Raw genomic sequence first — 18,037 nt, 5'->3', positions numbered from 1 at the left:
GACATGTCCACAAAAGAATTTGACTAAATTGTACAGATGGCTCAGGAGAATAACATGTTAATAAATGCATCAAAGGCCAAGCATATGACATTTGGGAGACATAGACTGAAAGGTGAATATTTATAATCTACAGTGATTTAAACGGTGGAATCATTTAAGGATCTGGGTATATGGATAGATCCAGCTTTGTATTTTTTGCTCATGTCAACCAACTGGTTCAACAAATAATCACTAAAAAGGCTTAACAGGACTCAAATGATAAACTCACTAGAAACTTTAGCATAAAAATACATTTATTAACCACTTTCATCCATATTACACCAGACTTCTTCAGAAACAATCACAAATAAGAAAACACATCTATTTATATAAAATATAAATCCCAATCAATCAAGTTACAAATCACTTACAGCAGTATACACACAAATAAATAATAAAAAAATGTCCTTATTTTAACATTCTGTTCATTAATAAGCATTTTATATTAATAGTATCACTGATGCCGGGAAGGCAATCTGCTGAAAGTCTTAATTGCCACTCTGTTTCCTTCATTTATAACTTATTTTTAAAATTACCCCTCCCCCCAAAAATTACTTTGAAACTTGTTCAAGTACATGAATCAAAAATTTCTTTAAAATGCACACAGTCACAAGTATGTTTAAATAAAGCATTTTTAATATCTCCTGTATTAATAGCATTCAAGTATTGGTAACACTGCCAGTAGCAAAGATCCAACAATCTGTAGTGGGCGTAGTGAAACAAATAAAACAAAACAGTAAGCACTTTTGTCGATGTGTACTTCTGGGACTTCTTCAAAACTGTTACAAATCAATCAAAACTCTCATTAAATAATATAACTGAGCATGTGACTTAATTACAAAATATTAAATACTTTTAAAGTATCATAATATTAGATTCTGCTAAATAAGTAATATGTAGTGTCACTCATCTTGGTTCATAACTGAAGATGAACAGGCGGGGGGAGTTCGGTTATATGCTTTATTACATAGAAACACTGTACAAATCAGGATGGAAAGCAGTAGTACAAAATATAAAATAACTGATTAACTGATAGACTACACAGACATGCATGCTTACATCTCAGCAGCTTACTACAAAATGGCAGTTAGGTTCACACATGCTCAGTATTTATATACTTGTGCAAGCCCATGGAAAGCTTCTTAAAGGTATACATACATACTAATCTACATGTACCTTTTACATAAAAAATAACATTAAAATGTGTTGTATATCAACATACTAAACATTTTTCTATAAAATCAATCAAGTAACAATTGAAAGTAGAGAATATGTGTAAAATAAAATCTACAGTGCACCATGTATTGCTATAAAACCAGGGCTCTCTTCTTCTAAATGGGAACTGCTGACCTGTTGCCATTAATACTAGGGGGAAAGAAAATTTGATTTATTTTCTAGAAAAATGTTTAGTATGTTGGTAGACATCACATTTTAGTGTTATTTTTTATGTAAAAGGTACATACATTTAAAGGTATTTAATATTTTGTAACTAAGTCACATGATCTGTTGTATTATTTAATGAGAGTCTTGATTGATTTGTAATGGTTTTGAAGAAGTCCCAGAAGTACAGAGGGACAAAAGGGCTTACCATTTTGTTTTATTTGTTTAATACATTTTTCACTCACTACACCATAGTTCATTGGATCTTTGCTACTGGCAGTGTTGCCTCTATGTGAGCCTTTTGTCTTTTCTGGTGATTTTGGTGGTGCATGGACACACACTGTGTGTTTTACAAGCATAGAAGTATTCTTTAATTCTTTTATGCAGTGTTTTAGTAGTCATTCCAACATAAAATTCTTGACATGCTGAACATATACTAATGTATATAATTCCTCAAGAATGACATGTGAATTGATACCGGGATCCAAAAGATTTGGTCTAAATGTAAAAAAAAGTAATATACAGCCTTTCAAAAGTAAATCTATATACATCACCCCCCATATTTATATGTTCCCCTTAGCCTTATCCATTGATGGTGGACCAGTCTTAATATTATCATTTTGTAACATCAGTTTGAAATTAATATTCTGTTTATAAACAAAAAATGGTTGAGTGCCAATCACCCTAAATAAATCAATATTACATTGAATCATTTTCCAATTATTATTATTAATAACCTAATGAATATTATAATTATCCACAGACATATCTAAAAAAAAACAAACAGGGTTGTTACCATTATTACCAGTTTTTATTACCCTTGTTCATCCCAGTCCTATCTCCTAAAGGTTTGCATAAAATAGGTACAAATTGAGTTTCTCTTTTATTGATCACCTCACTAGGTGTCTCAAGCAAAATCTTCTTATTATACCCTTGTTGTTAAAACAAGGATATAATAAAATTAACTTCTGATATAAAATCCAAATCTCTTGTAATCAACCTTGAGGCTCAAATAAACTGTTGCTTAGGTATATTTTTCTTCATAAACACAGGGTGATTTCTTCTAAAATGTAAATAATCATTTGAAAAAGTATTTTTATGGTAACTCATGCTATTAAACCTCTTAGCCTGAAGATCCAATTACAAGGTAATATCTAAAAAAAAAACTTAATGTTCTAGTCCTCCCAGAATAAATTCTAAAAGAAAATGTGCTCATATTTATCTGTATACAAATAATTTACATTCTTCTTTGGTAACTTGAATTATAAAAAATAAGTCATTTACAAATCTTCTATAAAAATAACTCTATTAAAAAAAATCACAAAAAGGTAGACTTTCTACCTCCCACCATCCCAACATTAAATTAGCAAATGCTGGGGCTACTGCAGAACCCATCGCCACCCCTTTAATTTGTTTATAATATTTTTTGTTAAAAATGTAAAAAGTATTGTCCAGTACAATTTCTAATACAGAACAATAAAAATTAATTTTGTTGTTTATAAAATTAGTATATTTAGAGAAAAACAACCTAATAAACTCTATACCAAACCTTGTAGTATACTTGTAAACAACAAAGAAATAACAACCATTATCAACCTTAAATTGTCACAGTCATGAGAATATCTAAATTTAAACTCTCTTATATGTCCTAAAAAAATCAAGGAAAGTTTAATGTAGGAAAGTAATTCTTGTACTATAGGATTCATTACACTAGCCATAAAAAGTGGCATTCCTTCTGTAATATTATCAAGGGCAGAGACTATTTGTCTAAAGGGGGGATGGTGCTCATTTTTGTGTATTTTTGGAATACTATTTCTGGTTGTTCAAATATCAAATAATTACGCAGATTTAAATCAATTTCATTATTCATAAAAAATAATATAAGCAAGCATGGACAAACTTACAGCTCTTACATATATCAACTAACAGCATTTCCAAATATTTATCTGTATTATATAACATATTTCAATAGCAGTGACATAGTCATCCTATGTCATAATGACTAAACCCCAACCTTTATCAGATTTCATGTATCTAAGCATCTTATTGTTTCTCGTTTTGTATAATGCCTTTCTTTCAATATGATTCAAATACAAATATCATTTATTAGCTTTTTTTAGATAAAAGTTCTTTAATGTCATTTTCACAACACTGTTCAATCACCTTTAACGTGCTGTGTAAATTTGATGTGAACACATAAATTTTTTTCAAGCTATCACTTTCTGCAACATCATGTAATAAATATTTTAAATGCAATCTTCTGGTATATAATGTCAACTCTAATAATGTTTTTATCAGATTTCTCTAAAAAACTAGGCACAAAGGTTTAGATATTTTTTTAAGAACAAGGGGGGCACTTATGTGTATGACTGTTTATGTGTATTAGCAGGCTAGAAGTGCATTATTTCCCATGGCTGAAATATCTGCATGCATTTATGCATGTATGTATATAATCTGCCACCATAAATCAGGGTACCAGGCACATGCAATTGCTCTGTTTAACGTAATCAATAATTGTTTTTATAGGCTATCCTTGATTCTGTGTAGAAAATAATTAGGTATTTTGTGTGGTCTAGAGGAACATTCATTTTAATTTTACTTGTTGCAGCTGTTATCATGCTTGTAATAATATAAGGGATGTCACCCTTTGTCATTGTAACTCTGATATAAGTTTTTACTTATTGTGGAGTTTTTCACAAAGTTTTCTACAAATATATGGACTATTTCATTTAGCTAGGTAACCCTTCATTGCTCATTGATACCGTGCTACAGTCACAATGATCATCTTTCATTTTTCTAGTGTAAACAATATCTTATTATTGCTTTCAGTCTCTGAGCTAAAGATCGACTCATAAAACTTTTGAAAGATTTGTTAAAAGTATGTAGTTTCTGTAGAATATTTCATCTAAACTTTTGTTTTATGACTAAGGTGATTTTTGAAAGTTGAGCAGTAGCTTTGTTTCCAGGCACATATTTTATTATTTTGTATGATTTCACCAAGATTTTTTGCTGATTTTATCAATATAATTGTGTCTTACCAGTGTGTGTTAACAAATACAGAAGTTAACATATTGATAGTATTCTGAGCTGACTTATTTGGGTTATTTAGGATAATATCCCAGTTTGTTGTCATAAGTATGTCAATGTTTTTATTATAGTTTCCATTGGCAATTTCTAGGAAACATTATTGATATATAACTAGATTTGATTTTACCTATATGTTAAAGATGGTGGCATCATGATATGAGTTAATTGCAGAGGACATAACCAGAAGTGGAGAGCAGAAAAATCCTACATTTGTCAGTATGGCATCTAAGATATTGCCATGAAAAACAGAGCAACAATTTTATGGTTCCCACTATAAGATTTAAATTGTCCCTTAAAGTTCACCCAACTAGTACTGGAGAAGGAATCACTAATATTGCAGAAAATAGAAGCTTTAACAAACAGTAATCCCCTTTTTTGGAAAAAAAAAACAATATATTTTAAACAGTAATGATTCAACAACATTAATTTAAAAATCAAACAATGACTCAAGTCCAGCTCCCATAAGTCTAATCCCTCAAACCTCATGCTCAAGACAGAAATGTAATTTCTAAAACCAGATACAATAAAAAATAATAATGCTCTCAAAGTACTCAAAAAAGTGTGGTATCTTTCTAAACTTGGCACCTCCCAGTTTATCATTTAAAATGTAAATAGGAAAATTAAGTCAAACTGATTTTTGTATTCAACATCTAATCAGTTAAAATAAACCAGAACGTCAGTTTTAGTTTTAACAAATTATAAAGCATATAACATAAAAAGCAAGCAGAAATCAATAATGATGTTAGAATATCAAAACTAAAAAACAGATGATGCAAAGGTAACGAATGCCTTAAGTAAATTTACTCAAAATGGCTAATACTCCAAATAATGACACTTTAAAAATCATGCATAAATGAAGTGAAAAGTCCCCGTAATTCAGAAAAATGCTCACAATTCTCACTAAGTGCCCAATGTAGGTAAGTCAACTAGCTTGACTGCAAGAAAATGTGATTCAGGCAGGTATAGGCAGAATGGGAGAGAGCTTCATATTACCTCATTACCATCTCTCCGAATTCTGCATTACTATTGTCAGACATAACCATGCTAGTGTTTTCAATGGCAGCACATGCATCATGTTAGCAAAAGCACCTCCTACATGAACACACACACACACACACACACACACACACACACACACACACACACACAAACACCCATATACCCACACATGCACACAAATACAGCTCCTTATTGTAATTCCAAGACTTATAAGTGCAAGTTTCAGAATTAAGACAAAAAAAGTTTTAAAATACAGCAGGAAGTACAGGCGTGTAAGTAAACTTACCATAACAGTAAATGTTCAAATGATTACTGCTTCAGCAGCATACGCTCTATGGGTTATATAATGTTAAGAATATAACATCTGGAAACCTTCCACAGCTTCAGGTTACCTTTCACCCACTCAAACTGTTAGGCAACTCAATCTGAACTGACTGAATGATTAGTTTGGGTGCCAAACCCTTCAGAGCTATCATACCAACTGAGAGCATGATGCTGAGTCCTAAGAAGACATAGCTGGGAGCAACAAAAAATAAAACTCCACAACCTGGAATTAAAAATTACACCAAAAATGAGGGTATTACAGGAGGGATGGGCTAATGCACAGTGATCATTCAAATAACTACAGTTATGGAAAGTTTACTTACACAACTGTACTACAGTCATCGTATAGCCTATCCTGTTTGGGTAGATTACCATAGCTTGGAATGTCTGGGAGGTAGAAGGGAAGGGTCCAGGAGACCCAGGAGAATGGTCCTAGTAAAGTGTTAACCTAGACCTGGAGAAGGAAACTAGCTTGTAATGCTTTGTAAAAGTATGTACAGAGGACCAAGCTGCTGCTTTTTGAATGCTTCCACACTCCTACCCTTTCCAAAAAGCTGCAGATGAAGCCAAGACCCTAGAATAGCTTTGTTGTGGTAGAAATAATAAAAGGTAATAGTCTGAGGTAACCATTTGAAAACGGTCTGCTTTGGCAAAGGTTGTCCCTTCTTCTTACCTTCAAAGAAAAAGAAAAGACATGACTGATTGGAAGTGCTGAAAGATGTCAAGATCGTACCTTAGTTGTCTGTGGACATCCAGGTGTGGATTTTTCTTTCTCCCTCATTTTTGGCTTCAGGGAATAATACAGTGAGATGAACAGTTTGGCTTAAAGTAAACTCAGATAGCACTGTAGGCATAAAAGAAGGATTAGTTCTCAAAGAAACCCTGTCTTTGTGGAAAATGAGAAAGAGTTGACTCACCATAAGACCTTGCATCTCAGATACTCTTCTTGCAGAGGTCACAGCAACCAGTAAAACTGTTTTCCATGTTAAGAACCTCAAGTCAGTCAGATGAGCCAGTCCAAATAGTACAAGTGCAAGCTTCTCCAACACAAAATGAAAATTCCACAATGGGACATGAGAATGCACTGAATGAGAGGAATCCGTGGGCAGACATGCTGACATGGCTGATAAATTAACCTTGAAAGAGGAGTAAGACAGGCCATAGGAAAGTAACTCACACAAATATTATAAAAAAAAGAGAAAACCTAGTCTTGAATTTGTGCTGATTATGTTGTTGGTCCCATTCCTAGAAAACTTTTCCATTTGCTTATGTATTATTTTCTAGCAGTAGACTTTCTTACCTCCATTAGTACCTACTGCACATCCTCAGTAAACAGGTGTCAAGGAGCTATTAAGACCCTATCGTCCAGGCAATCAGTTGAAAAGTTTTGTGGTTGGGATGAATCAAACTCCCCTATTGCTATGTGAGTTGATCCAGTCTGTGAGGAAGCTTGTGTCAATTGCCCTTGGCCAATTCTAAAAGAAGAGAAAACCACTGTTACCTGGGACAGAAGGGAATCACTAGAATGATCTTGGGGGATTCCCTGTGAATCTTCAGAAGTACCCTGGATATCAGTGGAAAGGGGTAAGAGGTATACAGGTACATTCTTGTTTGAGGAAAAGAAAAAGCATCTGCTTCCAGGTTTTCTTGCATGGAGTCCTGGAGCAGAATTTTGCCAGCTGATTGTTCACAGAGGAGGCAAAAGGTATCTTCTTCTTCTTCTTTCGGCTGCTCCCATCAGGGGTCACCACAGCAGATCAACTGTTTCCATTTCTTCCTGTCCTCTGCATCTTGCTCTGTCACACCAACCATCTGCATGTCCTCTCTCACCACCTCCATAAAACCTATCTTAGGCCTTCCTATTTTCCTGTTACCTGGCAGCTTCATCCTTAGTATCCTTTTCCCAATATACTCTGCATCCTTCCTCAGCACATGTCCAAACCAATGTAATCTTGCCTCTCTGGCTTTGTCTCCAAACATTCCAACCTGGGCTGACCCTCTAATATACTTATTCCTAATCTTGTCCATCCTCGTCACACCCAGTGCAAATCTTAACATCTTCAGCTCTGCCATGTCAAGCTTGGACTCCTGCCTTTTTGTCAATGCCACTGTCTCCAACCCATATAACATAGCTGGTCTCACTACCCTCTTGTAGACCTTCCCTTTCACTATTACTGGTACTCGTCTGTCACAAATCACTCCTGACACTCTTCTCCACCCACTCCATCATGCCTGTACTTTCTTCTTCACCTCTCTTCCACACTCACCATTACTCTGAACTGTTGATCCCATGTATTTAAACTCATCCACCTTCACCACCTCTACTCCCTGCATCCTCACCATTCCTCTATCCTCCATCTCATTCACACACATATATTCTGTCATAGTCCTGCTGACCTTCATTCCTCTTCTCTCTAGAGCATATCTCCACCTCTCCAGGGTCTCCTCCACCTGTTCCCTACTCTCACTACAGATCACAATGTCATCTGTAAACATCATGGTCCACGGGGACTCCAGTCTGATCTTGTCTGTCAACCTGTCCATCACCATTACAAATAAGAAAGAGCTCAGAGCTGAACCTTGATGTAACCCCACCTCCACCTTAAATGCATCCGTCACTCCCACCACAGACCTCACCGTTGTCACACTACCCTTGTACATATCCTGTAACACTCCTACATACTTCTCTGACACTCCTGACTTCCTCATACAATACCACAACTCCTCTCTAGGCACCCTGTCATATGCTTTCTCCAAATCCACAAAGACACAATGCAACTCCTTCTGACATTCTTTGTACTTCTCCATCAACACTCTCAAAGCAAACATCACATCTGTAGTGCTCTTTCCTGGCATGAAACCATACTGCTGATCACTAATCAACACCTCCCTTCTTAACCTGGCTTCCACTACTCTTTCCCATAACTTCATGCTGTGACTGATCAATTTAATCCCTCTGTAGTTACTACAGCTCTGCACATCACTGTTATTCTTAAAAATCGGTACCAAAACACTTTTTCTCCATTCCTCAGGCATCCTCTCACTTTCCAAGATTTCATTAAACAATCTAGTTAAAAACTCCACTGCCATTTCACCTAAACACTTCCATGCTTCCACAGGTATGTCATCTGGACCAACAGCCTTTCCGTTCTTCATCCTCTTCATAGCTATCCTTACTTCCTCCTTGCTAATCCACTGCACTTCATGATTCACTATCCGCACATCATCCAACCTTCTCTCCCTCTCATTCTCTTCATTCATTACCCCCTCAAAGTACTCTTTCCATCTGCTCAACACACTCTCCTCACTTGTGAGTATGTTTCCCTCATTATCCTTTATCACCTTTACCTGCTGCACATCTTTCCTAGCTAGGTCCCTCTGTCTAGCCAATTGGTACAGGTCCTATTCTCCCTCCTTAGTGTCCAACCTTTTATACAACTCGTCATATGCCTTATCCTTAGCATTCGCCACCTCTCTCTTTGTCATGCACCTCATCTCCTTATACTCTTGTCTACTTTCTTCATCTCTCTGACAATCCCACTTCTTCTTCGCCAACCTCTTTCTCTGTATACTCTCCTGTACTTCTTCATTCCATCACCAGGTCACCTTGTCCTTCTTCCTCTTTCCAGATGTCACACCAAGCACCTTTCTAGCCATCTCCCTTACTAGCTCTGCTGTAGTTACCCAGCTATTCGGTAACTCTTCACTGCCACCCAGTTCCTGTCTTAACTCTTCCCTGAACATCACCTCACAATTACCATTTTTCAGTTTCCACCATTTGATCCTTGGTGCTGCCCTCACACTCATCCTCCTCTTCTTGATCACCAATGTCATCCTACAAACCACCATCCTATGCTGCCTAACTACACTTTCCCCTGCCACCACTTTACAGTCCCCAATCTCCTTCAGAGTGGCCCTTCTACATAAGATATAATCCACCTGTGTGCATCTTTCTCCACTCTTGTATGTCACGCTATGCTCCTCCCTCTTGTTAAAATATGTATTCAACACAGCCATGTCCATCCTTTTTGCAAAATCTACTACCATCTGATGTTCTGCATTCCTTTGCTTAACACCATACCTACCCATCACTTCCTCATCCCCTCTGTTCCCGTCACCAACATGCCCATTGAAATCTGAAGGAGAATTTGAATTTGAATTTGAAGGAGGCAAAAGGTATACTTGAGGAATTTTGCGCATATGGATCAAGTCTTGGAAGACTCTCTTATTGGTTCATATTTTCACAGGAGAATACTAAGATAACAACCATTAGGGCCTTTTTAAGCCTAGTCATGCACCCTAAGTCTCTGACAAGTTCTGGTACCCGCTTTAAGTGTAAGCAGGGGCTTGAGAATCTAAACATTTACAAGCAGGGGCCTGAGGATGAAGCCTTTACAGGCTGCCTGTGTCATTAGAGACATACATAACTGCCAAACCAGGGATGAACTTCCTGTTCCCCATCCAACCGCTCAAGTTATACCTGAATTGGGTTAGGGAGGAACTCTGCTTCACATGGAAGGGAACCCTGTTCCTGAGAAGGGATAGTCTCTTGGATACATATTTATCTCTACAGCTGATCTTATTTATATCACTGGCAAGGTTTAAGTCAGAGAAGTCAATACCAAAAAGGAGCAGTCCAAGGACCATTTCCTAAGGGACTCTTCTTGTCAATGGCCTCTTTATAGAGGTGGACTCCCCAATTCTAACTTCCTGGATTCTGTCTGTGAGCCAGCTGGCTATCCATGGGGTAACATGGTGGCCTATACCTAGTCTCTTGAGTTTATCAACAATGCCTGAGTGGGGTATTGTGTCAAATGCCTTGATCAGGTCAAGGTAGGTACTGTGAACCATTTTTCCCTCATCCCTTGGTTTGGTGACTTTCTCAAAGAAGCCCACCAGGTTGAGTAGGCATGACCAGCCCTGAAAAAACCAAATTGATATAGTTTTCATTTGTGAGGTTCTGCCTATCAACTGCTCAGCATGTCTCCCATAAAATTTTCCTCTGACAGAATGTAGGATGCCTGTAGAGTGAGACTGTACTGAAAGCTAAATTTCATGCTAAGATAAGATCTGTTTCCCCCTTACTTGATTATGTACCACATCACTGTGGTATTATCTGTTACCACATGAACACGTCCTGGGGACCAGAGGTGATGTAGAGACTTGAGTGCCTTGATAAGGGCAAGCATTTATTTCGTGTTTATTTGTCTGTATCTGTCTTTGTTGTCCCGGATACCTTGCACTTTATCTCCTTTGATACTGCTCCCCAACCAAAGTCCGAGGTATCTGTGTTTACTGACTGCTTGGAAGCAGAACGGGAGAAGTGGAGACTTGGACTGAGGGATATTTGATGTCTCTAACAAGTGACTTGTCTTTTCACAAATCCCAGCACTGAGATATGAAAAGATAATAGGTGTAGATGATGGGACCAAAGAGACTTCAGATGCCATCGTACCATTCTCATATTGAGTATCGTGTCTCATAGATGACATGAGACCCAGATGTCTGAGGTATTCTGTGGCACTGAATGAAGTATGAGTGGAAAACCTCAGGAATAGATCAGAATGCATAGCTATTTTTTTCCTGTGGAAGAAAATCTCTTTGCACTGAGGTGTCTAGCAGACACCCCAGGAACACAATCCTGTGTGATGGAGTTAGAAATGACTTCTGAACGTTATCGTGAATTCCCAAACTGTGGAGAAGATGCCTCACCCAAGAGAGAGAGAGATTTCTGACACTTTAAAAATTACTCTGGCAAGATAAGCAACTTATCTAAATATGGAAAATGTGGATACCTGGTAGCCTGCTGTGAGCAATAACTGGTGCTAGACACTTTGTGAACATTCGTGGAGCAGCAGATAGCCAAAACGTAACACAGAGAACTGATAATGTGATCCAGATACACAAAACCTTAAGAGATGCCTGGTCTGGATGAATGGGAATGTAATGATAAGCATGTTCTAAATCTAATGTTACCAAAAAACTCAAGTCTTGAAAGAAGGGTAACAGGCTGTGAAGTAACAACATTCTGAATGTGGGCACTAGCACATGCTGCTTTAGGAAAGCAATGTCTGGAACTGGTCTCCATGCATTTTATTTATTTCCTTTAGCATCAACAACATCCTTGGATAAAAAAAACTTTTCTCAAATGGAATGGGGGAACAGTTTCTATTACACCCTGAGACAACATGTGCAATAGGATAGGAGGAAACAGTGGGGGCTTGGTCTGGTTGATGTGGAATAATTTCCTGGAAGGGAGGAATTAATTCCCACTGCCATCTGTACCCTTGTTAAATTAGCCACAGAGCCCATTTATCTGAATCTGTTGTCAAAGAGAGAAGAGAGAAATATACATTTCTGGCTTTCTGGCAGGGATAATGGATGGCCAGGGTAGGGTAAGGGTGGGGGTACAAGGTTACATATACCGTCATTCTGCCTTATTTGGCTGTCCTTTGTTCCTGCTTTCATTTGGAGCCCCCTTGCCATTGCTTTTTAAATGTCAGCTTACTACCATTCTGTTGCGACTGTTTATTTTGTTTCTTTCCAAAGTTGGATAAGGAAGCACAAAATTCCTTAGAAAATGTAAAAAAGGAGGGACAGACATCTGAGAGACTCCATGTATCCTGTCAGCTCTTTCATCACATTTTTGAAAACCTCTACAGCAAATGGTTCAAAAATTAAATTTCTATCCGAAGGAAAATTCTAAATTTTATTTCTTACGTCTTCTGGGAGGTTCTGAAACTACAGCCGCACAAACCTCTTAATACAGTGCCAGTGCTGAATGCAGTATCTGCAGGTTCAAAGGTCTGTGGAGTCATAGGTATATACAAGGCTATCAACTGCCTTGGCCTTTATAAGCCTAACTGTGCAACCCAGCCAAATGTGTCTCCATTTAATGTAGGTGGCTGTTTGGAGGGGTTATGTCAGGGAATATTTGCTGTCGGCCTCTATTTATCAGAGACATGGGACCAGACCAGTGGTGAATTTTTGATTTCCCATTGAATGGTCATGGTTACGTTTCAGTAGGGTTAGGGATGGACTCTGCTTCACATGGTTGAGGAACCTATTCCAGATATGGGAATCCTCTGAGAAGTGTATCTGCCTTGCCAGAATGTACTATTTATATTGCAAGCAAGGTTCAGATCCTTGGATCTAGTGTTTTCGATGCTATTTGTTTTGCAAATGTGCAAAAGGTCCATCAGGGCTGCGTCTGATGATGCTTTATATGCCAGGCATAGTTCACCTCTCAGTAATCTATATGAGACTGAGTATAGAGATAGGGCTTTAAGGTGATTCGTATAGGACAATGTGTTAATACCCTGGATTGTCTTGGTGAGGAAGCTCTGAGGCCGTTCCATTTGTTGCACATGCCTGGTCAGGTACATACTGAAGGGGGCATTATACTCAATGATGAGTGGGATAAGGGCTGAATAAAGTGGTACTATAACTTCCTTGGACCTGGATGCCATACCCTTACTTATAAATTGGGTGACATAAAATGATTTTCTTACTACCTTGGCTATGTGTTGGTCAAAAGCCAGATCACTGTCTACATATGTTCCCAGATTGCTAACTACTGGGTCAATGCTTACAGGTGTCTTATCGATGGAGTAATTAACCTGGGTAAACTTTTTCCCTAAAGGCACTATAATGCACTTTTTGACATTGAGTTTTAGTCTGTGGCTTTGGCACCAGTCATTTGTCAGTGTTAGATCCTCTGGCAGGATGTTAGTGTGCTGGAGGGAATCTCTAAAAGAAACCAATTTGCAGCTGTCTGCAAACCTGGTGAGCCAAAGGCATTTGACATTAACCTTGACCTCTGTTATTGTTGTTGTCATTTGCTGAGGGTCATTCCCAAGCCGGTAAGTCTCATTACCCAAGGTATGATGAATCCACAGTTTATTAAATTAAGAAGCTACCCCCCATGAGGGGAACTTTGCACTGCCACAAAAACAATCATTTTGTTAGCTTAAGTGAAAATATTTTTCTGCAGAGTTTTTACAGGTTTTCAGTTTGACATTGATGGAGTTATAAACATGTCTTCAACAGCATGGCTGACTTAACCTGCAGTGTGGATCTGTATAAAGCCCAGTCATTGGAAAGGTGCCTTTTTATGGTTTTGTGAACACTACAATATGTGTTTGGAGTAATATCTTTGAAATTCTGTGCAAGATTTAAATATTACAGCTCTGTAAAGTAACTTCTACCTCTGGTATACCCACATTTATAACTAATGGAACAATATTAGAGCAGAGGTGAAACTTGATAGAAATTGAAACTTCAGTACCCAGACTTTATTTTTTAGACTGAAATGGGCATAAAGATACTAAGTGTCCCTTTGTAATTATAACCATATCTATTACAGAATATTGGTATATCATTCATAAATGTTCATAAACAGAAAAATGTTATTGTTTAAGTTCTTTTCTTTGGCAAGTAGTATATCTAATTCAAATATTAGGAAGTTTATTTCAACACAATTAATGCTCAGAGCCTATAACAATCTCACCCAAAAACATAGTCTATTCCAAAAGGTACTTTTCAGTGTGCACTGTTAAGAATGTACTTATCCCATACACACTGGAGGGTATAGAAACTGAGACAGAGAGAGAGAGACAGAGAGAGAGAGAAGATGAATCAACAGAAGCATATTCCACAATCTGACAGCAAAATGTCTTACAGCATTAATGTGTGGGAACCTGAGGGACTAACTTGACACCAAGCAGAAGAAATAACTTCATAGTTAAAATAATACAGCACTTTTTTTCTTACAGGAATTTCAGTAACTAAAGACCTGCTAACACTGCTGCAACTACGACATGGAGACTCTTTGAAGAAAATCCATTTTGACAGCTTTGTCTGCTGGCTACTCCGCCTGGAGTGCATGTACAGTACGTATTGCTGACTGTTGTTAATTTTGTTCCTACAACCACTTGTTAGTGTTGTGTGAAGCTATAGAATCAGCTTTTCTCTCCTAAAGAAATCACTAATGACATGTCATGTCCATTTTCATATTAGGAAGGAAGTCTACATACATATTCCTCATAAAACAAAAGATCACCTTTTAATGATAGGGCCACATAGTTCCAGTTATTTGCTGTATCTAACTAGAACTAGGCCCTATCATAGACTGAAATACGAAGACTGCTTTTTCCTGTGGAAGTGAAAAGGTATAGCCTTTCATACTTGTATCATTATAAGAAGTTACTTTTATACGTACTTTCATGTGATTGGTAGAGCCAGATTATAACCCCTGTACTCTTAAATCCCTGCTATTTCTCTTCTGGAATTCTGTTCTGTGATTTCAGTGCGGGAGTTACTGTTCTATAATCAGTACCATTGTCAATTCTGTGATGGATAGTTATTTTTTCACTTTCTCACGTTAATATTTAGACTAGAGGGCACTTTTTGTAATTATAAAATAATGTACAGGTCATTTTATGTTTAAATATATGATTCTAATGATTCTAACTTGGCAAAGATTTACATTTAATTGTGGCAACAATATGGTATTGACAAGACATAGCTCTTATCTATCATCAGTCCTGTGGGCTAATATTTTTTTTTTATTTATTTACAGAGCTTTCCCTACATCCAATCATCTTTCACCTTCTAATTTAACTTTAGAAAAGTTGCTTATAAAACAGTAGCACCCCATTTGTTCCTTAGGGTTGACAGCTTTTCAGTTACACAGGTTGGGACACATTTTATGGAAGCAAGTAATTTTGCAGGACAAACTATACCTGCAGCCAATGCAAAGGAATGGACTTTGGTCCAGGATTATAAAGATGATAAATGGACTGATTCTAACTAAGGTATCAGGCCTCTGAACAATCTTTATTTGGAAAGGACCAGGAATGAGTGCTAATATTACAGAAACAGTAACCACCACCCCCATCACACATCAGACATACTTCCTGCTACATACAACCTGTCTTCTATCTTTGGCTGACTAAGCAATTTTAACCCACCAAACTACTCATCACAATGTAAGATCAAGTCTCTTCTTACTACAGCAATGTCAAATAAAACAATATGTTACTTTAAACACCCAGATCCCCCCCACACACACACATACACACACACACACTTTGGTTTGTACTGTTTTATGAACCAGGTAAGGCCTATGGTTTGCAGCTGCTACTTTTCCTGGGAGACTTGAGACATTTGGTCTGATAATATGACTTGTTCAGATTCACATAGTATGCATGATGAGATTGTGGTACTCAGACTTTCATGCCAGCTCTAATCCTATTAAGGTACATTGCACTTTCTCAGTACAATTGCTGTCAATGATTGTTAAGTGCAAATATATGTACATGTCACTACATATAAAGTTTACATACGGCATATATACACACATACAGACAGGAGCGGCCTTTAGTAGGTCAACCCTAGCCCTAGCAAAGGGCTCCACGGTGCCCCCCCCACCACATCCTGTGCCCATCCTGGTCTACCTACACCTAATAAATACCCTAGAAGCACCGCGCTGAGCTAGAGCCTGGTTGGCCGCTCTAGCCAGTCTATATGCATACAGATATAGATTTATACTTCCTCTTTACACTGCTTATGCTGTGATACAAATCCATCAATTGTGGCAATAATACGGTATTGGAAAACAATTGCTCTTATCTATCCTCAGTCTTATACGTCCTCTTTACACTGCTCATGCTCTGATACAAATCCATTAATTGTGGCAATGATACGGTATTGGCACACAATAGCTCTTATCTGTCCTCAGTCCTGTGGGCTAATAGTTTATTTTTTTTTTTTTTTTTTTTTACATCAATTTCTCTATATCCAATTAGCTTTAACCTTCTTCTTTAGCTTTAGAAAATTAACTTATAAAATAGAAACTTAGGTTTGCCACCTTTTCAGATGCCCAGATTGGAACAGATTTTATGGAAGCATGTAATTCTGTAGGACTAACTATTCCTGGAACCAATGAAAGTACTGGACTTTACTTTGCTGCCATAATAAAAATTAACTTTTACAGAATTTCAGATGTTTCTATTATTTTCTTTCATACAAATAAATGTGTTATAGGTACAAAAAAAGGTTACAACTATTGAGGAAACATGGGAAATATTTTTTTTTAGACACAACTGCTCAAATAGGAACTGCCCTTGATAAAGAGGAACAGGTGGTAAACCTAATCACTCAGAAGTCATGAACAACTGTATTAATGTTCAGGAACAATCCACATTACAGCAAGAACAGCATTGTATGGCATTAAATTCCTATGTGCTCATAACAAGATTTATCACTGCATCATTTATTTTTACTCATTAAGCATAGCCCTACACAGACTGTCACATAATTCTGCATAAATAGCAGAATGAATTGTATTTTAGAAATAAACACTAGAATGCTGAAGTCACACCTAAGTCACAAAATAAATGGCAGCAGATCCAGATATATCTGTAACAGCATACTTATTACCACAGTGCACTGCAAAACAGTGGCCACTCTCCTCTAATTGCCATTTGCAAACAAAATAATTATCTCAGTATCCTGTGGAATTCAATACTTTGAGATGTGTGATACTTCAGGTCTCACTGCAAAATTAAAAAAGTTTCATCCTTTTATTGCAGCACCATGTATAACTTTAGTCTTTCTCTCACATTTCACACACACACACACATGCACGCACATATATACACATGCGCACAGTCACATGTGTGCAGGCACACACCCACAAGCATGCACACTCAAATACACAAGTGCGCAGTTACACAGACAAAACTGCTCACATGCATGCACAGCCACAGACACACACAATCACACATGTACAAAACTTTACACTTAATTATACATTTAACTTTCAGTGTCATTGTCTTTGAAAAGCCAGAGGTTCCTTCTCAGTCCACTAGTTGCGTTCAGGTTTCTTTTCAAAGAAATAATAGCAGCACTCCAAAACTATTGCTTCCTAATCACATTCTGTTACATGGACACTTGCCCTATTGTGAATAAACATATGGCTCTGCAAACCTTAACAATTCCCTTTATTAAAAAAAAAACTTATGAAAAACAGAATCATTCTAGTCTTCACAGTGGCTAAGTGAAATCTTCTCAGAGTTCAACACTAAATTATCCATATTTTTCTACCACTTTAAAATAAAGCAATACATCAAAATCATCACATATTTTCTTAAATAGTAAATTTTCTTGTACTAAAATATAACAATACATCAAAATCATCACATAT

General features: G+C 37.1%; 1 protein-coding gene across 1 annotated transcript in view; it reads left to right on the top strand.

The window, feature by feature from the left end:
* Nucleotides 1-18,037, top strand: part of LOC122791184 (calpain-13-like) — a 1,289,367-nt gene that overhangs the window by 1,226,255 nt on the left and 45,075 nt on the right. The window contains exon 20 of the mRNA XM_044058898.1: nucleotides 14,604-14,720. Coding sequence (XP_043914833.1) covers nucleotides 14,604-14,720 — 117 coding nt within the window. The remainder of the gene's footprint in view (nucleotides 1-14,603; nucleotides 14,721-18,037) is intronic.

This window comes from Protopterus annectens, chromosome 1.part2 (genome assembly GCF_019279795.1).
Source record: "Protopterus annectens isolate FY-2018-M chromosome 1.part2, PAN1.0, whole genome shotgun sequence".
NCBI lineage: Eukaryota > Metazoa > Chordata > Ceratodontiformes > Protopteridae > Protopterus > Protopterus annectens.
This window is presented reverse-complemented; position numbering and strand designations above follow the sequence as displayed.